At 38.8% G+C, this 26,783-nt stretch overlaps 5 protein-coding genes, 4 long non-coding RNA genes and 1 other non-coding gene across 14 annotated transcripts; 6 read left to right on the forward strand and 4 right to left on the reverse strand.

Annotated features, from left to right (window-relative positions):
* The first annotated feature begins 243 nt into the window (after positions 1–243).
* On the forward strand, positions 244–3,175 carry LOC124342349 (mRNA-capping enzyme-like). The gene is made up of 7 exons (XM_046795318.1): positions 244–384; positions 802–1,339; positions 1,408–1,578; positions 1,644–1,744; positions 1,814–2,007; positions 2,099–2,699; positions 2,770–3,175. The coding sequence occupies exons 1-6, from the start codon at positions 365–367 to the stop codon at positions 2,176–2,178; spliced, it is 1,104 nt and encodes a 367-aa protein (XP_046651274.1). The 5' UTR covers positions 244–364; the 3' UTR covers positions 2,179–2,699; positions 2,770–3,175.
* A 105-nt stretch (positions 3,176–3,280) lies between these two features.
* Positions 3,281–3,353, reverse strand: Trnar-acg. The gene has a single exon. It is a non-coding gene; the product is annotated as a tRNA-Arg (tRNA).
* Positions 3,354–5,259: 1,906 nt separating this feature from the next.
* Positions 5,260–5,926, forward strand: LOC124342353. The gene is made up of 4 exons (XR_006918782.1): positions 5,260–5,426; positions 5,486–5,642; positions 5,706–5,801; positions 5,877–5,926. It is a non-coding gene; the product is annotated as an uncharacterized LOC124342353 (long non-coding RNA).
* A 1,301-nt stretch (positions 5,927–7,227) lies between these two features.
* On the forward strand, positions 7,228–7,595 carry LOC124342354. The gene is made up of 3 exons (XR_006918783.1): positions 7,228–7,289; positions 7,361–7,454; positions 7,516–7,595. It is a non-coding gene; the product is annotated as an uncharacterized LOC124342354 (long non-coding RNA).
* Positions 7,596–8,641: 1,046 nt separating this feature from the next.
* Positions 8,642–9,075, forward strand: LOC124342355. The gene is made up of 3 exons (XR_006918784.1): positions 8,642–8,735; positions 8,807–8,896; positions 8,958–9,075. It is a non-coding gene; the product is annotated as an uncharacterized LOC124342355 (long non-coding RNA).
* A 124-nt stretch (positions 9,076–9,199) lies between these two features.
* Positions 9,200–10,016, forward strand: LOC124342351 (ionotropic receptor 93a-like). The gene is made up of 4 exons (XM_046795320.1): positions 9,200–9,335; positions 9,404–9,482; positions 9,575–9,738; positions 9,804–10,016. Exons 1-4 carry the CDS (start codon positions 9,233–9,235, stop codon positions 9,899–9,901), a joined length of 444 nt encoding a protein of 147 aa, XP_046651276.1. The 5' UTR covers positions 9,200–9,232; the 3' UTR covers positions 9,902–10,016.
* Positions 10,017–10,640: 624 nt separating this feature from the next.
* On the reverse strand, positions 10,641–11,440 carry LOC124342352. The gene is made up of 3 exons (XR_006918781.1): positions 11,138–11,440; positions 10,918–11,074; positions 10,641–10,775 (listed from the first exon to the last, which is right to left on the reverse strand). It is a non-coding gene; the product is annotated as an uncharacterized LOC124342352 (long non-coding RNA).
* Positions 11,441–11,764: 324 nt separating this feature from the next.
* On the reverse strand, positions 11,765–22,936 carry LOC124342343. Of its 4 annotated transcripts, XM_046795313.1 has the most exons (6): positions 22,925–22,936; positions 18,507–18,510; positions 13,381–13,559; positions 13,108–13,307; positions 12,672–13,042; positions 11,765–12,607 (listed from the first exon to the last, which is right to left on the reverse strand). In XM_046795313.1, exons 3-6 carry the CDS (start codon positions 13,537–13,539, stop codon positions 11,952–11,954), a joined length of 1,386 nt encoding a protein of 461 aa, XP_046651269.1. In that variant the 5' UTR covers positions 13,540–13,559; positions 18,507–18,510; positions 22,925–22,936; the 3' UTR covers positions 11,765–11,951. The 4 variants fall into 4 exon arrangements, with proteins under 4 accessions (XP_046651269.1, XP_046651266.1, XP_046651268.1 ...); XM_046795310.1 differs by lacking the exons at positions 18,507–18,510; positions 22,925–22,936 and adding an exon at positions 13,608–13,930 and having other exon boundaries at positions 13,381–13,544; XM_046795312.1 differs by lacking the exons at positions 18,507–18,510; positions 22,925–22,936 and adding an exon at positions 13,632–13,929 and having other exon boundaries at positions 13,381–13,544.
* On the forward strand, positions 20,401–21,842 carry LOC124342350 (mRNA-capping enzyme-like). The gene is made up of 5 exons (XM_046795319.1): positions 20,401–20,943; positions 21,010–21,177; positions 21,245–21,342; positions 21,420–21,610; positions 21,675–21,842. The coding sequence occupies exons 1-5, from the start codon at positions 20,557–20,559 to the stop codon at positions 21,752–21,754; spliced, it is 924 nt and encodes a 307-aa protein (XP_046651275.1). The 5' UTR covers positions 20,401–20,556; the 3' UTR covers positions 21,755–21,842.
* Positions 21,911–26,571, reverse strand: LOC124342342 (phosphatidylinositol 4,5-bisphosphate 3-kinase catalytic subunit alpha isoform-like). 2 transcript variants are annotated; one of them, XM_046795309.1, is made up of 16 exons: positions 26,402–26,571; positions 26,149–26,318; positions 25,931–26,091; positions 25,574–25,875; positions 25,297–25,507; positions 24,816–25,232; positions 24,612–24,747; positions 24,195–24,532; positions 24,024–24,127; positions 23,822–23,961; positions 23,559–23,752; positions 23,197–23,491; positions 22,948–23,131; positions 22,603–22,872; positions 22,436–22,541; positions 21,911–22,368 (listed from the first exon to the last, which is right to left on the reverse strand). In XM_046795309.1, exons 2-16 carry the CDS (start codon positions 26,279–26,281, stop codon positions 22,213–22,215), a joined length of 3,147 nt encoding a protein of 1,048 aa, XP_046651265.1. In that variant the 5' UTR covers positions 26,282–26,318; positions 26,402–26,571; the 3' UTR covers positions 21,911–22,212. The 2 variants fall into 2 exon arrangements, with proteins under 2 accessions (XP_046651265.1, XP_046651264.1); XM_046795308.1 differs by having other exon boundaries at positions 26,149–26,571.
* Positions 26,572–26,783: the final 212 nt, after the last annotated feature.

Below are 26,783 nucleotides of genomic sequence, written 5' to 3' on the forward strand. Positions count from 1 at the left end.
AATATTATTTGCTAAAGTTCTATTCTATAGGTGGATTTTTTGCTATCAAACATTCAACTCGTTAGGCGTCGATAGGTTTTATAGTGTATGGTTCAGTTTAGTATACATGTTTCTTTGCTTAAGTAATATTTTAGTTAACTGTTTGGAAAATAATATCCGGTGTATTGTAATCTATGTTGAACACTTGAATGTTGATCTATTGAATTGTCTCTGTCTTTGTCAGTCGCACTCCGAACTCCAAGGGTTCAGGTAACGCGCTAACTGCGGAACGAATACTACAAATCTTCAATCAGTTTTTACGCAAAGGTCAAGATAGACTGTCTTTGCTGTTGAGCCGTACCGTTGTTGACAAGGATTTTCGAAGATGGAACGCCGTGCTAGGAGGTATCTTACTCGATATTATTTTTTTTACGAGTAGTCAATGGGATTGTCCTCAACCGTCACAAACGTCATTTTTTTAAATGTTAGTATATGTTAGTTCTCTACCGGCCTATTAAGTACCTAATAAATTTTAGTCGAAATATTTTCACATATTTTAATAGTTAGTTTAAATGAGTATAGGCTCTTGTGAGTGCTGGTTAGTAGTATTTAAAATAGCTTTCTTTGCGCAATGTCGTATTAGGTCGTACCCGAAAGATGATTGGGATGACAACGCACATTGAGATAGTTGGAACATATATGCCCAAATGAATCAGGGTGATACGTTGTTTAAATAGTTTACCCAAAATCGAACGATAACGAAATTTAAAAATAAAAAAATAACCGGATTTACCTACCATACATTTTAAATGTTTATTAAAGGACAACATTCACTCGGATCAACCCTGACACCAAATTTCTGGATGACGAAGACGTTGAGGGGGTACATCTTGTTCATGACTTTGACCTGGTTCGTGAAATGCAAGTGCGTTTGGGAAAATTCGCCAAAGGTCAGGCTGTTTTTTTCCCTGTAATGTGGCCCGTCTCCTTGTCCATGAAGAACGTCCAGTCGCTTGCATCGAAGCCTTATGTGGTGGGACCCAAGCCATCAGGAACGCGGTTTCTTCTTTACATTGATTCTTCCGGGGATATTCTCCTGGAGAATATGACGCAACACATTTTTCGTGTCGACGAAGATCACGCCATCAAGATAGAAACGTCTGACGGGAGACCAATCACCGACACTGTTCTCGATGGGGTCATTACAAGAGAGAAATCAGATGATGATGCCAGTTGTAATGGAAATATTAAGGAAGACGGAACTACCGGAAAATTGAAGTTTGTAATTCTGGACGCAATCAGGTGCAGCGGAAATGACCTGACTGGTTTGAACATCCTTGAACGAATCGCTTTTGTCAGGGTATAAGTTATTAATCTGTTTGGATTCGAATCATGTTTCTGATTACCTTCTGATTTTTGTGACAACAGGAAAAGATCATAATACCGATGACGTATACCAGGGGAAAAGAGAACGAGGCATTTGACTTGGATATCGTCGAATATGAGGAAGCACATAGGACGGAAAATTTCTTGTCTGTTGAATACGCTCAGCGTTTCAAATATCCGTTGGATTTTTTTATTTTTTATCCAAAAAAGAAGGTTCATTCATCCACTGGCTTTTTCTTGTTGGTCTCTCCGTAATTTTTCCCCCTTTCATTATAAAGGGCTACAAATGCGACACCAAATCCAACCACAATTTTAAGTGGCAGGAAAATGACAATCAAAAATGCAGTTTTCGACTTAAAATTCCAAAAGGAATAAAAAAGTGATGAAACAACCAATTTGTTAAAAATTTGAATTTGAATTGAATTTCCTAGTTCTTTAATATTTTTAGTCCGACAGAGGCCGAGCTTCATGTAGGGGGCCCAAAAACGAAATTCGAAATCAAATACGACATGATTAGACTGACAGATGAAATGAAAATGCTGGACGGATGCATTATTGATTGCCGCTATTTTGATCACCAATGGATCTTCATCAAGCAGCGCCATGACCGTAATCATCCCAATGGAAGTGAGGCAGTTAAGGGTAAACTCAGCTCTTTACATTTGTCGTCAAACGGAGATTTTAGTTTCCCTCTAATGCTGGATGGTCTTTTTTTTTTTTTACTTTTTTCTAGGGAAAATGGAAGCGCTTGAAAATCAAGTTTCTCGTGATTTTCTTCTGGCACATTTAAATATTGCTAGAGGTTTGGAGTAAAATTGTTTGTTTGCCAGATTTGCCTAGCAATATGTCGAGTTTGTGTAGACGTATAAGTTATAGTATAGTATATCAATAGTAGTATGGTATAGTAATATCAATCATCGAGTCGATATTCTACAATAATATCGTTATCATATATAATCAAACATTATATACTTTGTCCCATTAATAAATAGAAAAAAAATGCGCTGGTATTTTAAACACAATTTGAATTTATTTTTGCAAAAAAGCGCCTATAGTTAATGGCGAAGATAATGTTGCAAAAAGGCAAACAAGGAAATCGGCAATTTAATAAATACACAACCAATGTGACTGCGTGTGACTGGCAGGAGGATCAATAGCGAGGGGGAGAGGAGCGATTTCTTATTGAGCGATTTCTTTTAGCGATTATAAACTGACAGAGGAAACTAAAATGCTGGATGGATGCATTATTGATTGCCGCTATTTTGATCAGCAATGGATCTTCATCACTCAGCGCCATGACCGCAATCATCCCAATTGAAAGCGCGCAATTATGTGTAAACTGAACATTTTACAATTGACTTCAGACTAAAATTTTACTTTCCTTCTGGATTTTTATTGCTATAGGGAAAATGTAAGCGCTAGAAAATGCCGTCTCTCGTGATCTTCTTCTTGCAACTCTAGAAAATTCTAGAGGTTAGGAATAAAATTGTTTTCTCCTTCGGTACTTGTCTATTATAGCTGTGTGTTGGTCTCATCAATTTCGTCCATCAGAAGGTCATCTGCGATTATTATGTAAAAACAAAATAAGACATTCCCTTTACGAAAATGAAAGCAAAGAAACAAACAAGCCAAAACGCTGAAACGGGAAAATTTTCCTGTTCAAAATTTTCATTCACTTATTTTTCTCTCTTTTTTTGTAATTTTGTTTGATCCATCCATTACGTGTGAAATCCAGGCAACAAAGATGCATTTTAAAAAGTAAACTATTTCCTGAACAGTCATTAGAAATACACCAAGTTGAGCTAGGAAATGTTTCTTTTTTGTTTTTTCTTTATGAAATATTTTGTAATGCAATGCTCTGAATGATAAATGAACAAGTGCAATACAATCCGAATAAATTTTTAGATCGTAAAATTGAACGTGCCAGGGATCGTACCTGGAATCTCCTGCTCCGTAGGCAGGCGCCTTATCCATTGGGCCACACGTCCTGTGCACGAAACGATTTTTCCACCTTTTTGAAATCTCCGCACCTAGTTTCTCCGGATCCCACTGATGAATTTTTTGGGTTCGTTTGAAAGTGTCCAGAGAATTAATGTAAAATATGTTCAAATATTTGAATAGCTTACTTTAAATGAGTAAATTGCTTGTGAGTCACAACAAGCTTTCTTTTGCACAATGTTGTAGGTCGTACCCGAAAAGATAACCGTAATGTTTCTCTTCCTGTTTCTCTTGACAACCTCATTGATTGACGTTACCGATAGTTTGAAACGAATTATTCAGGATGATTCATTGTTTGGCAATAGTTGACGAAAGTTGAATAGTTTACATTGTTTACCGACACTCAAACAGTCAAACAACCGACGTTTAATGTTTATCTCATTGATTGCCCGTGTACTTTTTCTTCCATTAATGGACGCTTTTTTTATATTTAACCACTATACAAACTTTGGTTTAAATTCCCCATAAAATCCTAGTCACTGTCGAAAACAAGATTCCTTCGGTAATGTCCTTCGGGAATGTTTTTAAACGTTAAGGAGACAGAAAATCAAGGTTAAATAGTAGATAAATACATACTATTATGTTTGGAAAATTTTGTTTCCCTTTATTCTCTTAAATTAATTGATTCTTATTAACTAATTGACTAATAATCTGTCAATATTATCATAATATTCGTAATATTCGAAGTCGCACCACTCATAATATTATGAGTGGTGCGACTTAGGTGTGGCGGACGCTTCGCCCCGCCACCCCACGTCGCACTTCATGTTTAGATTAAGTTAAAGTAACACTTATTACTATAGTAACAATACAATTATATCATGCGGTCACATGTTGCATTACATGAGTCTTGGCTAATAGATAGCGAACTACCATCATACCCATTTTTTCCCTTCTATTTATCTAACAATGATGGTCTAATGGTCATCAACCGAGGCTCCCATTCGCATGGTTCGGGGTTCGAATCTCGATCAATACGGAAAAGAAAACTAAATTTTTGAAAAATTCCTCTTAATAAGCTTTCGGAGGTAAATGGAAGTGGAAGATCGGTGGTAACTCTTCACGACCGCAAGAAGATCTTGATGACCGAGGAGAGGACAGAGGAAGAAGGGAGAGATGACCCAGAGCTTCAAAATGAATATAATCTAACATTTTAAAAATGTTCCTCAACTTCTTGGTTGATGACTAACTGTTAAAAAAGGAGGCATAGACATTTTACTGACAACCAAATTTATTAAAATCAAGATAAAAAATAGTAAACAAAAAGAGTTAATTATGAAACTAAAAGGGTTAAAAAAATAAAAGTGGGAAAATACAAAGTAAAAAGAAGAAAAAGACGAAATCGAAATCGAACATAAAAACCAAATCAAATAATTAATACTCTCCACTCCCATAGCAGAAAACTTGTCTTGCTAGGGAAGATCCAAACTTTTTTTTTCTTTTTGTTTACACTGCTGAGCATGCACTGACAGTTGGAAGGTTACGCAAAAAAGCGAATTCACTGCCTAGGATTCGGCAACCAGCTAGGTAACAAGTACGCAAATTAAATTTTTAAAACAGTAATGAAAACAAATGAAACCCCGTTAGGACATGTATCAAATTTTGACAGAATTATGTACAAAATTTGGTGACGATTGGTCATTCAGGGAAGAAACGTATAAAGGATAACTAAATGGACATTAAACCCTCTGAATTTCACTACTAGCTACTACTACCCTACCCCCTATACCCCACACCCTATATTGTTAAGGACCTTCGTATATAAATATACCTCAGGGATAACGTAGTTTTAACCGCGAATTTTTCGTATTGTTTTTGCCCCCAACTTTGTCGGGGATAAAAACCACTAAACTACAACTACAACTATTTTTATTTGGGGGTTTTAGCCCAGAAAAAATTGTATAAAATTTTAACAGTGAAGCACAACAAGCACAAGATTGCGAAGCGTGCCGCCGTTCAGGTAGAAACCATGAAAGATTACATCAAATTTCTGTTGCGCGGCAACAAAACAAAAGACGACGACACCAACACCGACCCGTACAGGACTGGCAACATCACTTTAGGTAATATGTGATGTAATTTAGGCTGAATAGTGTATAATTCAAGGGCTCTCCATTTCAAGGCGTGGTGATGGAAAAAAAACTTTATCGGAAATCTCCAGCAGACGTTCACGAACATCTTTGATGTCGCCAGCATGCCATCCAGTCCTGAAATAGATTATCTCCGCCTACAGAAATTCAACGTTACTTATCTCAATCCGACAGATAAATTGTCATCAAGTAAAATTGATTTATTTCTGCTAAAATTAAGAAAACAATCTTGAATCAATTTTGGGGATTTAGATATCAACGCTGTCCTATCTATTTTGCCCTGCGACGTTCTTACCCGTTTCGACAAGAATCTCGCCAGCCTCCCGATCCTCCACATCGCCATTACAAGTCAGTATTTACATTTTGAAGAATAAACAGACTGTTAAGACGTTCGATCGATATGAAATGAGTTTTGTGATGAAGGCGATAATTGTCCTCGAATCACTCGTTGGGCCGTTTTGATGGTACCGGTGTGGTGAAAGCGGGAGCCGAACTGCCTCAAATTTTTACTGATTTGCGTTTAAGCGACACACTTAAGTGGAAGGAAGCTGTCGTTATTGCAGAGGAGTACGCAAGTAAGTTTCTCGACACTTTTATTTTAAAAATAAAATGTTCTGAAGTTGTTATTAGCTTTGTTGTGGACGTGTTTTGAGAAACACGTTCACTGCAATATTATAACTGTAATTTTTTGAATAAACATTCTCTTTAGGTAAAGAGTTATTCGATGGGTTGGTCGATAGCTTGAGCCGCCCTGTTCATAAGAAAAACCCTCTTGCTCTAACTGTCGTGCTGAAACTGCATGGCCCTGTTGCCTTCGGTTGCCTTGAGGTAAACAGCAACAACTGGTTAAATCAATTATAGTCCTAATTCTCAAATTGATCGTTTTCAGGAAAAAGAACTTTGAATCTCAGTTGCTGAATCTGCAGGTCAGGCCTAAAGGTCGTAATTTCATCTTGGTATCTAAACAAGACACCGCGTTATGGGCGTTTGATGCGGTGGGTTTCAAACATCAATATCCTTACTCGTTATCTGAAGCAGTTTTGAATTTTCAGGCTAGTGACGTTAGATTGGTGAATCCTTATTCCCAATGGTTGGTCTTAATCACCGATTCTACTGACCCTACCATTTTCTTGCCGAATGTGGAAGACGGACAGAACATATCTTTTTTGTACAACATCTTTGATATAGAAACAACAGCCAACGCAAACTCGTCATCGGAACGTGTTAATGACCTGCCGTGCTACACTTCAAATCTATTGCAGGTGTATATGAAGGCTCTTCATCAGGTGATCCGAGAAGAAGAGACGCACTATTTTCAAACCACCGAAGATGACTGGAATAGATCGAAACCGTCAGCTGGCGATCGCAGAAACAACATTTTTCGAACTTTACAAGTAAATAGATTCTTCCACATCCTTTGATCTCGATATACTTGTCCAATGAGTAAAACTTTAATTTTTGTTTTGGCCAGAATATGTGGAAAGACGCGACTAAATGCTCGAGTTGGCTAAACTGGGCTTTAAAGGCTGTCGAAATAAAAGAAACGAGAAAACCAACGCTCTTGGATGTCGGGGTCTGGGACGCAGCCCATGGTCTTGTCGTCTACGACGATTTCACTGGAGGACTTCGCCAGCGTGTCATCAACGTTACGACTATGGAGGTATTTTAATTTGTTGTTACTAGTTCGTTCTGTAAGCAAATATATAATCCTTTTTGTTTTTTTCAGTTTCCTCCGTGGCAAATCTTTGAACGAAACAGCCAAGGGAAGGTGGTATTACGCCACACTAGTTTGGTTTTGGAACTGACGAAAGAGCTTGGAAACCGTCTGAATTTCAGGTTTCACGCAATTTCCTCTGATTGTTAGTGTAATCTATTTCAATTTCATGTTTAACGTTCATCTGTTGTAGCGTCAATGTTGTGGAACCCGCTGATGGTAAATGGGGCTCTCGACTTAGCTTCAGTCGGTGGACTGGCATGGTGGAACAAGTTCGGACAGGATCGGTACTTATTATGCGATTCATGTGATTTTAACTGAAATCATTATTTGTGCTGGAAATTTCAGGTAGCATTTGCCGCTGCAGGGTTCACTGTCACAGCCGATCGAATGAGTGCCGTCAATTTTAGCATGTCTCTAGACGCCCGAGGGGTTGTCAACTCAAAAAAATCCTCGTACACCCTCGGATTTTTTCAAAAAAATCCCTAAAAAATCCCAAAAATCAAAAAATCAAAAAATCCCAAAAATCCCAAAATTCCAAGAATTTTGGTTTAAATAAATCGACAAAATTTTACAAGAATCGATTTTTTTCGTTATCGATTCTAATTCCCCTTACTGTGTTAATAATTCCCCTTGGGCTTCTGTCTGTCTCTTGGTCTGTCTGCTGTCAGTGCCATGCTAGGAATTTTTGATGGGAAAAATGACTTCTATAAATTCTTATATTTCTAGAGAGGATGACGATACATGGGAATTGTTAAAGAAAACAAGGTCATTGTACCTGAAAGTATTAAAAAAATACTTAACGATCTCAATTTTAGTGGAATTCGTGCGTTGGCTAAAGTAAATGAGTCAAGTGTCATGATTGAAGAGTACATCCGAGATGTACTTGGTGATCCTGATGTTCTCGAAATTATGAATAAAGAAAAAAAACTACAAATATTTGGATCTATCTTTTCACGGTGCCCGTCCAAGTTCAAACTTTCACCTGGGCACAAAGTTACATTCCAAATTTTGTCAGAGGTTTGCAAAGAAATTGTCCAGCGCTGGACAATTATCTGTAAAGTAAAGCCACGTCAATCAATGGGTGTTCCATCTGGTAAAATAAGACTTTATAGCAATCTGAAAAAATCTGAAAAAATCTGAAAAAATCTGAAAAAATCTGAAAAAATCTGAAAAAATCTGAAAAAATCCCAAAAATCTGAAAAAATGATTTTTGGATTTAAGATCCGTACACCTTCGGATCGAGTTGACAACCCCTCGTAGACGCCCAACCTTACACTTTCATGTTTGCTCGACCTAAGCAACTGAGTCGTGCGTACCTCTTCATTCAGCCTTACACTCCAAACGTAACTAGTTGAAGGAATAACAAGTGAAGAAAATTTATATCATCATATTTCTATAATAGGCTTGGATTACAATTTTTGCCATGACAATTGGCGCAGGTTCATTGATCTGGGCCTTCAATAATATCACCCCGTTTTATGACTTCTACCCTGATCGTCCAGGATCGCCAATTTTTAGCATCTGGTATAATATTTGGTATTGTATCGGCGCGTTGCTTTTTCAGGGTAATCACCTAACGAATTATTTCTCATGCTTTTCTGTGGCACTAAATTTAATAAATGTACTTTTATATTAGGCCAAAGAGAAATGCCTATCGCTCTGAGTGGTCGAATGGTAGTAGGTTTCTTTTGGCTTTTCATGATCGTAGTTTTAACTGCTTACTCAGGTAACCTTGTCTAAACTATTAAAATAAAAAACAATTTACTCATGATAATCTTCACGTTAAGGAAATCTTGTCGCTTTTTTGACATTCCCCACGTACACCAATCCTATCAACACTCTGCAGGATCTGATCGACAATAAAGGCTCCCTTACTTGGGGCATCCTTCGTGGTACGGCCCTAGAAGATTAACTCAAGGTTAGTTTATAAAAATGCAGAGTCTATCCACAATCTACTGCTAATGAAATGATTTGGTATTATAAGACATCGGATGAAAAAATGTATAGAGAACATTATGAAGGTGCCATTCTGCATGATACAGCAGACGTTGTGCTTTTGGACATGATACGAAATCAGCAGCATGTCTACATTGAGTGGAAGACTAACCTTCAATGGCTAATGAAACAGGATTTCATGAAAACCAATTCGTGCAACTTCTCTTTAGGTACGTCAGTGATCGATTTTAACCATACTCATTATTCACACTTTAACATAAATCTTACCGATTATTAGGTACTGAAAACTTTTTCTTGCTGCAAGTTGCCTTGGCTTTCCCCAGAGATTCTCCTATTTTAGAGAGGGTCAATCTCGAGTAAGTAATCATACTAATTATATTATAGCTACTATGTTCTTATCTTGATTTTCATTAAACGCATAAATATTTTGATGATGCTTGTTTTGTAGGATTATTTACATGCAACGCGGTGGACTTATTGAACATTGGCGTCAGAACTTTTGGCCGTCGGCCGATCGCTGTTCTGAAACATCTACCGGAGGTAGTGACGGTGACACCATTCAAGCCATCAGCGTAGCCGACATGCAAGGATCCTTCTACGTCCTCTTTTTTGGTAAAAAGAAAAACTTGGGTACTTTGTACAAATTATTCATAAACGGCAAATTCATGTACGAATAGGTTGTGGTTTAGCGGCCGTTTCATTCATCATTGAAAGACTAATCCATCGCAGCAAAGAAAAACGAGAAAGCGAAGTTATACGACCATATTTGAATTGAAGTGGGTCATTGGCGGTTAACAATGTATCCCATAATATTTATCCTAAATTTTCATCATTGGCACATTCAATTTCACATACACTTTCAAGTAACTTATATATCCAGATAAATCACGTAGATGATGGACGCATGCGCAACATGAAATCTAAAAATGGCCGACGTATACAACTGGTATAGAATGTGCACTATATTATTCTCTATCTCTATAACATAAAGCTTCATGAATTTACCTAGACTGCACAACTTTGAAATTTAATTCCAAGGTTCACACAGTTATAAAATAAACAAGTTAACTTAGTTTTACTTGAAATAAATAACAACATCGAGAAAAATTTGAAATCTCCAAACAAGACACCTGGATGTATTAATAGGAACCAGTGAAACAAGATAAGCACATCGATTGAGCATTGAAAATGAATCATAGCTCACGAATCCCAATACTGGTCAACCACATGAAAAGAAAACACTAGCGTAATGAATCGAACGATCAAGAGTAGGGGAGATGAGTAATTTTCAGTCGTTTGGTCTCTGACTCGCCGGTAACTGCTATCTCAAGACCTGCAAAGTCAAAGTTTTCATATATTAGCCAGTGTTGGGAGACAAAGTCACGTCCTTTGAATGTCTAAAAAGTCCGCAGTCATCCTATGTGGGTGAAAAGATGTCCTTGCAGTTTCTCGGACTGGAAACACACCTGTATAGACTGTTGATAATCGAACCGCGAGGGCCTCTTGCCCGGCAAGCCTCTCGTGTGTTGGTGGGTTTGTAGCCTACTGACTGTGGCTCTCTCACAGCTGCAGTCTGTGTCAAACCATTTTCCATGCCGTAAACCATGGCAACGGCAGGATAGGTGAAATTTCCACTAGCAGTTGATGACCTGAACGAGAGCCAATTGTAATTAAAACACATAATATGCACAACAGTTAACAATCCTGGAAAATCTCATTATTCAAATGCCGTAAACCTGAAATTCAAAAAGCACTTTTTAGTTAAGTAAGCTAAATAAAACGATTATTTACCCGCTATAGTATGGTTGAGAGAAGGTGTAAACAAGTTGCTGTTGTTGTAATGCTTGTTGTTCTCTTTGCCACTGAATGAAGTCTTGTTGGAGAGTTCCAACTAAACTAAGCGCCAATGATCGGGCGTTTTGAACTGGATGCTGACGGTTCAATATGCCTGAAAAAAAAAAGATCAGATTTATAATAAAGGACTAAAAAAATCAAGATAAAAAACACTTACTCTAGTAATAAATGATGTGGTTCATCACTTGCATTTGATGAACTAATTCCCTGACCTTGCAAAGATACACTTACACCAGTCTCTGTTTGAATGTAGTTGACATTGTCACCGGAAGGACCAAGCACTCTTTCAACAATCTTGAATGTTTCAGGTGCATGATCAAGATTAATATAAAATTTATCTCTTATAAGAGTCACTTGAGGAGGAGGATGGTTAGGGACAAGAGTTGGAGAGATTACAGGAGGTGTTGGACTAGATCCTGTGTTCTCAGCAATGAAATCTTGGATATGATGAATAGCTTCGTCTACACTCTACAGCATGTTTGTCAACTGCTTGGATGCAAATATATAGTGGTCTTTCATCATTTGAATACCCATGCTAGGATCCCCCGTGCACCCGTTGAAAACGATGCAAATATTTTTTGATCACTTAGAAAAAGAGAAATTTAGTTTAATATCAAAATTAGAAATTACTTCAACTTAAAATAAAATTAAAGCGAACTTACAAGTTATTGCAAATCATGTCCTAATTGAATAAATGTAGTGTAGGATTTTTTAAGCTTATTTAAATTTACACCTAATTGTAAGAAGGTGTGGAATGAAGTTCAATTGTAAAATGAAACAGACACATATTGAATTCCGTGACTATTTAACCTTGACTCGTGTACACCAGATAAAGAATCTTATGAGAGTTTCAGGTGAAGATTTTATGAAAGCATACAGTATAAACATAAGGAAATAAGTGTTTGGGCAGAAAAAACGACGAAAGTTTAAAAAAAAAACATTGGATCGCATTGTCTTACTGCAATCACCTCTTAATCTTCAACATTCCACTTGACATTCCAATGCTTCTCTTGAGCCATGGTTCTCATACGCTCAGGGTTCACATTTCCACAGTCTTCTAAATAAATGTCGGACAAAGGATTCGCTTCGTTCAGAAAAAAATCGATGCCTTTCTGGCTCACATTAGAACAACCGCGAAACTTTAACTTGGTCAAATACTTGAAACTGTTTCTAGCGCAAGCTTCCTCAATGATCTTGTCATCAAGAGTGAAACACTCGTCTATGGAAACCACTGTAAGAGCAGGGGAAAACAAAAGAAAAAGTAAGAGTTTGCGAGAAATAGCGAATCGAGAAAAATGAGAAGACAGAGAGATTTCTTCCAGCATCCTTAACGGAATTACTTCCTTTGAGGAACAAAGAGAAGAGTGGACGCCATTATCTACCACCGGTTCGGGAGTTTCCAGATCGGTACTTTCTAAAAAAAGTAGCAATCGGTGAATGTTCGGGCAGCTCTCGATGATGACAAAGACTTGTTCACTCGTTACTTCCACCGTTAAATATAATTGTTCAAGTGTAAGGCCATGAGCTTGTAGAAGAGGAATTACACCGCCACGAATAGAGATGATTGACGGTAGATAGGGTGATGTCTGAATTTCGAAATTTTTTAGTTGTTTAAGTTTTCGAAAACCTGAAATAAAATTGCGTTTAGTTTTTCTGCACATACGAATACCATCATTTCAGATTTTTCTCACCTAATAACTCCTCATCGGTAAATCCTTCGTCTACTTGTATGAAAACATCAACAAGCGACGGACACATGTCAACCATCAATGAAACGCTGCCTTTTTTATAGGAGACTTCGTCTGGCGGATTCCACATCCACTTGTTCAAAGAATATTTTTTTGCGGTTTCTTTACGAATTCTACGAAAAGCTTTGAGGATAACAGACTCATTGTCGCATTCTAAATCTTTCAGCTCTGGTAAATGTTCGATAGCAAATCGAATTCCGGAATGAGTCACTTCCGTTCCATTAACTGATAATATCTGAAGAGAACTTTGACCGTTGCAAAACACTTCAACTACGGTATCGGTCACACCAGGGCAGTAATCAACTAGCAACTCCCTAGGGGGGGAAAATATGAAGTGTTATACAGTCAATTTACTTCATTAAAGTAGAGTAGACCCTACCTTATTTTTGGTTGATTGATTGATCCAAGTTTGAGCATGCTTCTTGCACCATAAATTGTGAAAGATAAATCAAGAATTTGCAAGAACTCAAAACGCTGCAAAATACAAGCAAAAGACTCTTCTACTTCAAAATTTCTCTGTCCTTCGGAAAATTCAACGGGCAATGGGGGGTTATCATGAATCTTCAGTGTAGTGAGTTGCTGTAATTTCAAAGAGTTATACATAAATTGAAAACTATTATAATGCAGAATTAACTATTGGTCTTGTATATACCAAACATCTGTCAGATGCTAGACGAACAATGCGAAGATTTCTTTCTGCATCACGTCCAGTGCCCAGTTCTGATAAATCCAGAACTTTCATGTGTGGGCTTGAAAGCAAATCAAACATGTCCTCTGTTATCGAGTAGTCTTCCAAGAGACATTCAGTCATGTACTCTAGACAATGTGAAGCTGTGTGTAGTCAAAATGGCATAATAAAATAAAAGTAGTAATAGATACCAACTATTTTATATAGACACTCACGCAGATGAAAAAAAAGACAGGAAACATCCTCCGAGCTACGCAATGCCGTCCATTTCTCCATGTTATCGACGATACTGTCAATGCACAATGCCGAAAGAGATTTTCCGTACCATTTCGGCTGAGGCATATTAAAGAAAATAGTTAATAACTAAATCGACTAACTGAAAGACCTCAAAATACAAAACGGCACCCAAAACAGTCAACGAAAAAAGTTTCTTATTATTATTCTCTGTCGCCCTTTGCCCTCTGGGCTCGAAAAATCGGTTGCATTAATTTTACGAGATGCACTATTGCCAAATTTTAAAAATTGTCGAGCGCAAAATTAAGAAACGAACCAAAATTCGCTGACAACAACATGCAAAATGCAAATTGCAAATAATATTCGCAACGAAATAATTAAAAAAAAATGAGCATCTACCCTTTGTTCGCGTCCATTTTCAAAATGTAAATGTTACTACCTCCCGCGTGTTTTCACGCTCCAGTTTTTACGTAAACAACCAATCGAACCGGGAAGAAATTGTCTGTCAATTTATGTGGCCACTGAATTCGAGTATTTAGAAATTCACCAAATGCCTCCTATGTCCATTTACATTTTTTGGTGGAGAGAAAGATCCCGTTTAGCCGTTTTTAGGTGAATGGGAATGAATTTAACGAAGCAAAGACGATAACAAGACAATCTCCTGCTCCGTAGGCAGGCGCCTTATCCATTGGGCCACACGTCCGTTGTATATCCGGTGTATTGTAATCTATGTTGAGTGTTGATCTATTTAATTGTCTTTGTCTTTGTCAGTCGTACTCCGAACTCCAAGAGTTCAGGTAACGCGCTAACTGCGGGACGAATACTACAAATCTTCAATCAGTTTTTATGCAAAGGTCAAAACTCAAGATAGACTGTCTTTGCTGTTGAGCCGTACCGTTGTTGACAAGCATTTTCGAAGATGGAACACCGTGCTAGGTACCTTACTCGATATTTTTTTTTTTTATGGGGATCCAATGGGGTTGTCCTCAACAGTCACAAACGTAAGTTTTTATTATAGACGTAAGCGGACGTAAGATGATTTTCCTTGTCTGTGGTGGAGTAGTATATGTTACTTCTCTATCGGCCTATTAAGTCCTACCTAATAAATTTCAGTTTTAAATATTTTCAAATATTTTAATCATTTAGTTTGAATGAGTATACTTTTGAGTGTTGGTGAGTCGCTTTGCGCGCTGAGAACAGCTTTTTTGCGCAATGTCATATGGTCGTACCCGAAAGATATGGTCTAATGTTTCTCTTGACAACGCACATTGCGATAGTTGGAACCGGTTGGAACATATTAAATGATTCAGGGTGATTCATTGTTTGATATAGTTTACCTAGACTCAAAATATAACGGAATTTAAAAAACCGAGAAATAACCGACTAGGCGACTACCTACCAATTTTTGAATGTTTACATATTAAAGGCAAACATTCACTCGGATCAATCCTGACCTGACACAAAATTTCTGGACAACGAAGACGTTGAGGGGGTATATCTTGTTCATGACTTTGACCTGGTTCGTGACATGCAAGTGCGTTTGGGGAATTTCGCCAATGGTCAGACTGTTTTTTTTCCCTGTAATGTGGCCCGTCTCCTTGTCCACGAAGAACGTCCAGTCGCTTGCATCAAAGCCTTATGTGGTGGGACCCAAACCATCCGGACCGCGGTTTCTGCTATACATTGATTCTTCCGGGGATATTTTCCTGGAGAATATGACGCAACACATTTTTCGTGTCGATGAGGATCACGCCATTAAGATAGAAACGTTTGACGGGCGACCTGTCACTGACACTGTCCTCGATGGGATCATTACAAGCGAAAAATTAAATGGTGCAGATGCCAGTTGCGAGAAAAATAAGGAAGAAGGAACTAACAGAAAATTTACGTTTTTAATTCGTGACGCAATCAGATGCAACGGAAAGGATCTGACTAACTATAACATTCTTAAACGAATCACTTTTGTCAGGGTAAGTTATTAATCTGTTTGTATTTTAATTTTGAATGATGTTTCTGATTTGTGTGACAATAGGAGGAGATCTTGATACCGAGTTGTGCCGGTGTGAAAAAGAACGAGGCATTTGATTTGGATATTGTCAAGTATGAGGAAGCGTATCAGACTGAAAATTATTTGTCTGATGAATACGCCCAGCGTTTCAAATATCCGTTTCGTTCGCTCATGTTCTGCCCACGAGCAAAGGTGACATCCACTTGCACTTGTTTGGTTAGTCTTGCCCTTAACTTGATTATACTTTCTGTCATTGAAGGGCTACAAATGCGGAACCAACTACGACGTCTTTCAATGGCAGGATTTGTCACGCATAATGTGTCAAGACAGGCTCCTCCCCCAAAATGGAACATGCCCAAACATGCCCAACACCAGATGTCGTCGCCGTGATGACGCAATCTTTGATGAGACCTTATTCCAATCAAAAGGTATGGGTCAAGCCGACCCCTTTGCGTCGCGTTGCAGTGTGAAGGGGTGACGTGAACAGCAGATTTTTATTTGGCTCGCCCGATGTGGTTTGCGCATAGGCTTGACGGGTTAATCGTGCCCGAGGGAAGGAAAGGGAGGAAAGGAAAGAATGAAAAAAAGAGGGGAGGAAAGGAAAGAATGAAAAAAAGAGGGGAGGAAAGGAAAGAATGAAAAAAAGAGGGGACCAGACTTTCCTTTTCTCCCTATTCTTCCCTCGGGCACGATTAACCCGTCAAGCCTATGCGCAAACCACATCGGGCAAGCCAAATAAAAATCTGCTGTTCACGTCACCCCTTCACACTGCAACGCGACGCAAAGGGGTCGGCTTGACCCATACCTTTTGATTGGAATAAGGTCTAAAGCATCGCCGTGATGACGAAATCTGCAAGTAAGGTACTGGGCAGATTTCCCACGATAAAATCTATGACGGGCAGATTATTAAGCTACAGAAAAGCGAATAGCAAAAGAGTGCGACTTTACGCTAGACCAAAATTCCCCGGATTTGAACGGGGCTCAGGTTACTCGTGTTCCATATATAATAAAAACTTTTGGAGGAGGAGCCTGTGTTGACACAGACACAGGCTCCTCCCCCAAACTGTCCGTGACAGACACAGGCTCCTCCCACAAAAGCTTGTTCTTTTATTATATATGGATGGATTATGCGTGACAGACACAGGCTCCTCCCCCAAAAGCTTGTTCTTTTATTATATATGGATTTAAATATTTACGAAAGTAAGAAGATTGATCTTGAGTTGTGTTCTCTACTTCTCTCCATCGGTAGTCAAATAAAATCCCACAAAGCAGAAGATGCCAGAAATGAGTTGTGCAATCGATCAACGGTATACTGAAACACACCCATATCCAATAATCTGTGATTTCAAATCGGCGATACAATCATTAAAATTAATTTAACACAATAAATTCTTTCGAACATTGATCGTAAAATTCTGCTGATTTCAATCAGATAAAAAAGTTTAAAGTAATTACATAGAAAATTGAAATATTGAGCAAAATTACGAAAATTCCTCTCGTGCATACTCTTCATTGTCGGTCAGAGGTTATATAAGGAAGAGTCAAAAGCTATATAGGCTACAGCTAACTAGAAGAGTATAGTCTAAATACTATTACTACGAACAATTCGTCTATTGAAAAAATGGCTCTTTTAGTATTCGTTTGCGCAACCATATTTGCTTGGGTCTGTTTTCTACTGATAAAAAATTCTGAATCAGATACCACAACTGAAACCAGACCAGAACCTAATCCGGAATCTTGTAACAATCAAGTTCCGACAACCGAAGTGCAAGAGGCAACCAGCCGGACCCATATAACACCCCTACCTGTTATGTGGAAACCGGAACAAGCCTCTGCCGTATTACCTGACAGTACTGATTCAATGGATAAAAATACCGAAAAGTCGCCGGTTGATCATTTCCCGGGGACAACAACGAAAATAAGCGAAGAGTATGTGAAAAACCTAGAAAACGACAACCAGAATCTAAAAAACGAGATTGGGGTATGTCAGAATAGGCTTCACAATGTCAGCGCCATGCACGGTGTTGACGAGATAGTAGAGGAGAAGGAGGGACTCCAAGACGAGGTGAAATTTCTGAAGGTATCTGTGGCTAAGTACGAATCGGATAGCCGGAATCAAGAGAAACTGGATTCCGATGAACTTACGCAACTCAGATATGAAAATTCCAAGCTGAAAACCAATCTCGAGCTGTCAGATCGTACAGTGAGTTTCCAATCGGACGAAATAAAGAACCTGATGGATACGACAAACGACCTGAACAATAAATTGAAGGAAACATTATTGCAATACGATGAGCTGATGGATAAAGACGTGGCTTCGAAGGCAAAAGTCGCTCAACTAAAAAAAGAGTTAACTGCATTCGAGTCTCAAATCGACGAGCTCAAGAAAGAAAAATCCGTTCTGCTCTGCAATCCCTCGACGTGGGAAATCACAGAAATGCTCAGAAACGAAATCGTCCATTTGAAATATACAATAGGAACTAAGAATGAGATCCTGTCATTAAAAATGTGCGATCTGGAACGAGAACGAATTAAAAACGAAGACAGCTTCATATGCAAAGGTATGCTCGCAATAAAGGAGAGGGAAAATAAGATATTAACGTCCCGTAATTTGAACCTGGAAAGCGATAAATCTTTACTCGAGTTAAATAATGACAACCTAAAGAAGGAGGCTGAAGATTGCCGAGAAGAACTAGAGAGACTAAAACAAGAGAATCAAAAACTTTTGGACACTCAAGAGGAAACTTTGTCTTCCGTGCAAAAATCGACAAAGTTGGCTAAAGAGCAAGTGGAGGCGCTATCGGAAGCTCTGGCTGCAATGCAAGAAGCAACTAAACATATCCAAAACGCAGCTAAAGCTACGAAAACAGAAGGCGAATCGTAGCTTCGGTATTCAACCAACTCCAAATCGAAGAGCCCATCATCCCTCCAGTCACAGAAATTACTGAAATCTTAACGTCATTAGCTTGTAATTCCACTGCAGTTCAAGCTAAATCACCAGTGACCGAACCACAGCCTCTAGTAACTGACGAAATGGAGAATACCCCGGCCCGCACCTTTAATGAAAAGAAAACCGTCAAGCAGTGCACTAAACAACCGCAGGCTGCATTACCCGAATTTTCCATCAAAACCACTATAGAAAAAAAAGTCTACGTCGATCGAATCGTCGTGACTGGAATATCGAATAAGGATTGCGGGCGAGTTGTCGGACGCCATGGAACAAATGTAAAAAGGCTAGAAGAAGAATATTGGGTTAGTGTAAGCTTTATCAATGGGAATCTTTTCATAACCGGCGGAGATGCTGAAAGCCGACTGGCACCTTGTAGTGACGTCATCGACAACCTGCCAGTCACCATCGAGTGTCCTACAATCAATTTGAGAAGAAAACATCTTTTCCGAGGATTATTTGTTGAGAGAATTAGCTTACAATCACACTGTACATATTTATCGTCCATGTCGAGAACATAAGTACGTTACCATCTGGGGTACGATAGACAATTGCCGACGAGTGTACGAAATTCTACAAAACGGTTCTCGTTGATTTCTTTTTTTCTTTCTTTCTTTTAAGTTAAGTTACAATTGAAGCTGAACGTCAGACTTGCCTATCAGTATAGTTGTTGTCTTGCAATGACGTAGCCTCCTCGTGACAATCCAAAGGGATTGGCGGTTGAACCCGTCGACGGAGTTGGTGAGCTGTCGCTGGTGTGATGTAAGTGAGGACTTTCGAAATTCCTGGCACTTGTGTACGAGTTGAGTTATCATGACTTCTCTATATACACGGTGAAAGGAATTAGATCATCTTCACTCGCACGCCAGTGTACAGTTGACTAACGTATAACTATCAGCTGAGAAGCGTTGGCGAACCCGGTAAACTTGAGTATAAGTTGCGCGCTTGCGAGTTGCGCCCATAAAACGCGCTCGTTCCAATCTCTTCACTGGGTTCCTTTCACACAAAAGATTTTCATCAAGATCATAAATTGTCACTTTAGGATTAGAAGCTATAAACGTTCAAGGTTCATTATACGGACTCGGTAAAAGGAGATTGGAAACATGAAGGATAAAAGGAGGAAGCACAACTCTCGCAAGTTATGTGTCTTTGTTTTTTTGTTATTGGCAAAATATTTTCGTTCCTTTTTATCATCACTAGATGGCGAAGAATGGTCTAAATCTTTGATTGATACATTTCATACATGACAGACGCCATAATGATGGCAAAATCAAAGAAAATGTCTTGATTTAGACAAACCCGGCTACTTTTGCGAAACTAATGGGGGGGGGGGACGAATCTATTGTTGCTGATCGCAAAGAAATTGTAAGATCAACACTTGGCATGAGTTAGTTCTCCTCCAATCCTCCTCCATGTGGGATTAGTCTTTTTGTGACGATATGTTTTTGATCTGTAGTGGCTAGTACAGTGTCCGGTTAGTTTAGTTTGATGATGTTTAAAATTTTAAAATATTTGAACATGCTATAAACTTTAAATGATCAGCATTCGTGTCATGAGTGTATACTATATATAACTTATTTGTTTGCGCAATTGACACTAATTAAACATTGAATTCGGAAGAAGATAGCGACATTTGGCAACGCACATTGCGATAATTGGAACTGGCATACCCGAATGATTCAGCGTTTGAACAAATACTTCAATAATAGTTTATCGACGGTTAAGCGATAACTAAAAATCTGGCAAATTATAACGCGACGACTCAACTGAAAAACGACTCTTTTTGAATTTTTAGCAGAGCACCTAAAAAATTCACCCTCAACCCTGACACCAAATTTCTGGATAATGTAGACGTTGTGGGGGTACATCTTGTGAATGACTTTGACCTGGTTCGTGAAATGCAAGTGCGTTTGGGAAAATTCGCCAAAGGTCAGACTGATATTTCCCTGTAATGTGGCCCGTCTCCTTGTCGACGGAGAATGTCCACTCGCTTGCATCGGAGCCTTACGTGGTGGCACCCAAACCATCCGGACCGCGATTTCTGCTTTACATTGATCATTCCGGGGATAATTTCCTGGAGAATATGACGCAACACATTTTTCGTGTTGACGAAGATCACGCCATTAAGATAGAAACGTTTGACGGGAGACCTGTCACTGACACTGTTCTCGATGGGATCATTACAAGCGAAAAATTCAATGGTGCTGATGCCAGTTGCGAAGGAAATAAGGAAGAAGGAACTAACAGAAAATTGACGTTTTTAATTCGCGACGCAATCAGATGCAACGGAAAGGATCTGACTAACTATAACATTCTCAAACGAATCACTTTTGTCAGGGTAAGTTATTAATATGTTGGTAATTGACTAAGGTTCTTGATTACATTCTGATTTGTGTGACAATAGGAGGAGATCTTGATACCGAGTTGTGCCGGTGTGAAAAAGAACGAGGCATTTGATTTGGATATTGTCAAGTATGAGGAAGCGTATCAGACTGAAAATTATTTGTCTGATGAATACGCCCAGCGTTTCAAATATCCGTTTCGTTCGCTCATGTTCTGCCCACGAGCAAAGGTGACATCCACTTGCACTTGTTTGGTTAGTCTTGTCCTTAACTTGATTATACTTTCTGTCATTGAAGGGCTACAAATGCGGAACCAACTACGACGTCTTTCAATGGCAGGAAAATGATGTTCAGGAATGCAGTTTTCGACTAAAAATTCCGAAAGGAATTAAAGAGTTATTAAAACACAAAATTTATTACAATTTTGATTGTAGAGCAGTTTTTTTTATTTCTTCCACCGTTACACTTTTAGTTTAAAAATAGCCGAGCTTCATGCAGGGGGTCCTAATCTCTCTGAAATCAAATACGACACGATTAGACTGACGGAAGAAATTAAAACACTGGACGGATGCATCATTGATTGTCGCTACTTTGAACACCAATGGATCTTCATCAAGCAGCGCCATGACCGCAATCATCCCAATGGAAGGCGCGCAGTTATGGGTAAACTCGTCTCTTGACATCTGACGTTTTTAGTACCCCTCTAATGGTGCATTTCAATCACTAGAGAAAATGGCAGCGCTTGAAAAATCCGTTTCTCGCGATCTTCTCCTGACAAATCTGGAAAAATCTAGAGGTTTGGAATGAAATTGTTTGCTTGTCACCAGTTTTTCCAGCAATGAAGTCCGATTTGTGTAGATGTATTCGTAGTCTAGTAATAGAACTTTTAACCATCTATTCGTTTCCTATAAAAATTAATAAATTTTCCCATTAACAAATGAAATAAAAAAAAGGGTCGGGTATTTTAAACACAATTTGAATTTATTTTTGCAAAAAAAGCGCCTTGTTAATGGCGAAGATAATGTTGCAAAAGGCAAACAAGGAAATCGGCAATTTAAATACACAACCAATGTGGCTGGCAGGACGATCAATATCGAGGGGGAGAGGAGCAATTTCTTTGTCGTTCCTCCATTTTGTACATTTTCGATTATAATTTAAGCAGATCACAAGCGTTTTTACCTAGTATAACGCGTAAAACCAAACACTCAATTGTCATGAAGGTTAAAATACCAACTGTCAGAATTCAGATAAATTAATGTAGGATTCTACATATGCTTAACGCTGTGAAAAAACCAATCCAACTTCGTGGTCCAGGCTCCTCCATAAGCTTCAAACAGCTGGTTTTGAAAGTATTCTAAAGCTTTTTCTTCAGTCTTTTCTACAGCTAGGGTTTTACGAAGGTACCCGATGTCGTCTACTGACTAAAAACAAAAAGGAGAATTTAGTAAAAATTCCACCGCCGGACATGGTTTTCAACCAATTTCATACTTGTAACTCTGGAATCCCAGTAGGCAACATCATAATAAATAACGTGATGAGAAGATTCGCATGCCGTCGAAGTGCCAGATAGGCTCGTCCACAAAGTTCTTGGAATCTAAATGAAATTAGAACAGAAATATAGATGCTGTATGCTGGCATTTAATGTGTTCACGTACAGTTGGAAGGCTTTGCTTTTCGTTGGATTCTCGACTCCCTTTGAAATGACGTAAAGGAAGTCTTCTGTGAGGACAAATGGTACTCGCTCTCGATTGATACCGAATTTCTTCTTAAAATGTCCCAAAAAATGACCAAAATCGATGTGGAAGATACTGCCATCTTCATTGACCATAATGTTATCCGGATTACGATCGCCGATACCGAGGATAAAAGTAGCGACACAATAGCCAGCACACGAATGAGTAAAAGTTTCAATGGCCTGCTCGTATCTGAAATATTTTAAAATTTGTTTCAATGAAATTTCCATTTCAAAGCCTTGACTAATTAAAAATGTCGAAAATTACTTTGGCCCTTTGTTTTTCTCCTTGATCCATTTGTGCAGCTGCGTAGAATCTACTTGAATAGCCGCCAACTTTCCACCTTGCCGCTGTATACCGTAAACTGTTTTGGCTTGCCGTACAACTTCGATCATTCCAACGTCTTTGCCCGTCGACAAACAGGCGTACGGCATCATCCGAAGGTCGAGTCCTGTGAGTAGTCGTAAAAGAAATGTTTGAGTCGGCACTTGAAATAGAAATTTAAATGACGTTCACCTTCGTTGAGCCAAATACTGTCCATAATTCTGATGACTTGCAAAGTGAGCATATCCTGTCGAAGGTCGTCACCATTTTTGAAAATGATAGAATACAGGGGCTGAATCGCGTGACCAAGAGGATCAGGATTTTTCCAGATTAGCCAAAGAGGTCTTTTAGCCGAGTCCATTATCCTGCAGTTGTCCGCAACCAAGGAGCCGAGGGTATGATTACCGTTGAGGGGCGACGTAAAATTCTGCAACGCATCCACGTAATCCGACTGAGACACTGATTCACATAAATACTTCATGCGATCCTGAAAATGGGAAAAGTTGAAAGTGAACAGGAGAGAAGTAAGCGAAGCACTTGAAAATCTACTTTACCTTTAGGGGTTCGTCTTTTTTTACTTTCAAGACATCCGTTAGTTTAGTTAACTTGTCTAGGGCTTCTACTTGCCGTAAAAGACCTTTTAAATGACCTCCTATGCCCCGACAATAAGCTTCCAGAAGAATCCCAAAACGGAGTGAGATCGAGGGATTATTCATTTCAGACTTTAAATGCCAGAAGAAAAAGTGTCCTACGCAATCGAGAGACAAATTCTTATTTAAACTAATTCGAAAAGATGCGTTTAAATCACATTTCGTACCAATTTTTTTATTAAGTAAAGAACGTTTTAGTAAAAAGCGTGAAAGTTCATTGTCCAAATATGGTTCATATTTCAAGGTTTGAACCAACTGGAGGAGAAATTGACCGAGGGTATCATTGCTTAATGATTTATCTAACCACCTGCAAAACCCAAAATTAAATATAAATTGTTCATTCAAATAAAATCAGATTTCGCCATTTACCTAACAGCAAGTTTCCGTACGGAAGGATCGGCATATTTACAATCTAGCAGCTCCAGTGCTGTTTCGGGTGCAACAGGAGGCCATACATTTAAAAGTAGGAACATCTGATTGAAAGTAAAAAACAAATTTTGATCAAAGTTCCATTTCAAAGATTTATCAAGTAATACGCACTTGAGCGACATTGTCGCGGCTGTTCCATTTAACAGCTTCTAAGAGTTTCGGTAACGCATCCGGAACTTTCTTGCAACAAACGTGCCTCATTTCCCACAACATATCCTTCTCCTGTTCAGAAAGTTCGCTAAGCGGATCTTTTGCTTGAATCTCCAACAGACCCTCGATGTTGGAAGTCGTTTTTGCCGAATCGGTAGGAAGACTAGTTCCGACGATCGGTATACTGGTAACAAACCGACCATACTCTTCAACCGCATTGCTATCCGGATATAAAATCATCGGTGTCACACGATCGAATTCTACTTCCAGACATGGTGCATCTTTATTGGGATTAGATCCTACGCGACAAATCGAACAATATAGATATATTTTAGATATTACCGATCGAAAGATTAAAATAAGATAAAATTCTCAAACCGGTTGTTCCCAAATGGTTGAGTAGTGCATCCATTCCTTTAGGTACCGTCCACAGAGACAGTGAAACTTTACCGGTAAGCAGTGAATTCCGATAGTCAAACATGTTGATGTTACCCCATGCAAGCATGCAATGTTCCTGTAATTGAAAACCCCAAAAATATGTGGTGGCGTGTAGTTTCATCTTGATGGTAGCAAACAACTTACCTCTCTTTTCTTTCGCTTGGTAACCGAACAGATGGAAAGACAAAGTCTGGCGCCACGCGGCAAATCGACCAAATTCAACTCAAACGTTAGCCACTGATGCCATTTGGGAGAATTAAAGGGGACCTGCTGGCTCTCTTTAGTGGAGCACAAGGGCTCTTGGCCATGATAGAGGCCAGCGCGGACGTAAATCATGTCTACGTCTCTGACATTTACATAAGTGGCCCAAAGAATGTGCACTCGAAACAAGTTGTTGAGTTGCCACAGGGAAAGAGAATTGCCAGTAGGAGGGTTTGGAAGAGTTCTTCGCATGTACGACGGTATGTGCAAAGTGTTTTCTGGAAGGCTTGCATAAACTTCACGGCGGGAAAACAGACAGAGCTGAGGAATTTCTCCTTTCGCTAAACAATGGCGAATGTACTGAAGTAGGAGCACAACAATTACTACGTGAAATGCGTGATGACAGAATTATTTAATGTAATACCTTATACTGACAAATTGCATATCTTTCGAGTAAAAATTCCTGGGTTCCACAAACTTTTAGCACAAAAGTTTTCTGGTGTTCGTCGATGAGCTGTATTTGCTGTTCACGCGACATTCGGAGGCTTTTACTCTTTTTGCCGATAGCTTCAGCGACAACCGTTTCTGGGAACGCGTCTTTTGACACCCGAACTGTTAGCTTTTGCTGGTCAGCTCTGCGGGGAAAAAAATTGCTTTTATTGCTTGATTATTTCATTGGACAACAAGTCATTTTGCCATACCCGTCATTTGCTAACTGCCATATACACAGGATAATCTCTCCTCGATCGAGCTTTTTTTCAATTGACGAAGGAAAGTCGTTTTTAGTCTCAACTTCTGCAGGATAGGCGAAAAGCGCTTGGGTTTCTAGTCCCTCAAGATCACGTAACTCTGCACATTCTTTGCAAACCTGCATAATATTTCGTCTAAAATCTTGCACTTCAGGATCCTTCATTTCATCCAGTTCATGGATGGCAACTCCAACAGCTAAACCAATCTCTGAGTTGAGAATTTTTTCCATTTTATTTCCTTGGGGCTCGATAATCTGAAAAAGAAAATATTTGAATCCAATCAATTTTGAATATCACAACATGACTTACTTTCAAAAGAGGAAGAAATAAACGCAGATCACACAATCTTCGGGACTCGTCATAAAATTCTTCTTGCTCAGCATCATGTGAAATGGAAACGAAAATGTATGTGGATGGATCTCCAAGGAGATAGAACAGTGGGTGTTTTTTTGCTTCCCTCCACAAGTTTCCTGTTTACAGAGATGCAATGGACAAGTTTTCTATAGGAATAAACATTGTAAGTTTACCTTTGATGACATTTAGGGGGGCATCTCTTACACACCCCAACTGAATGACAATTCCATTTGGCAATAAACAATCAACAAGGACAGATGATGGCATAACAGGATGCCCCCATAATTCTCCTGAAGACGGAGGCATTTTGAATGTCACTAATTCACTATAGGCTACCTCGTCACTTGAAGGAAACGAAAAGTCAATAAGCATCAATACATAACGAATACAGTAGGAACACCCCCTAGTCAACGCAACACAACATACCCCGTATACAAGTTCAACCGACTAATTTGACAGCTGGTTCAAAGCATTTCCTTATTAGATCTGGACTTATCCAACACGTACAAAAAACAGTAACTGCTGGTTCGCTTGCAGCTGTTTGTGACTTTGAAATACAGCAACGGATAGCGTACTTATAATACGAGAGTAAGGGAATGTGTAAATAGCCTTGACAACCGCTTGAGGTAATTGGCGTTCCGTTAGAGAGCGCTGATAGACATCCCAACTCATAAACGTTCGATACATTTTATTTATGTTAAAATTGATTGTAGTTAGAATTAATTAACGAAATAAATCATCTTTTTATTAATATCGTATTTTAGTTTGAATAAAATATTTTTAAAATTTGTTGTGATACTATTTTTTG

The sequence above is a fragment of the Daphnia pulicaria genome, chromosome 6, assembly GCF_021234035.1.
Source record: "Daphnia pulicaria isolate SC F1-1A chromosome 6, SC_F0-13Bv2, whole genome shotgun sequence".
In the NCBI taxonomy this organism is placed as follows: Eukaryota; Metazoa; Arthropoda; class Branchiopoda; order Diplostraca; family Daphniidae; genus Daphnia; species Daphnia pulicaria.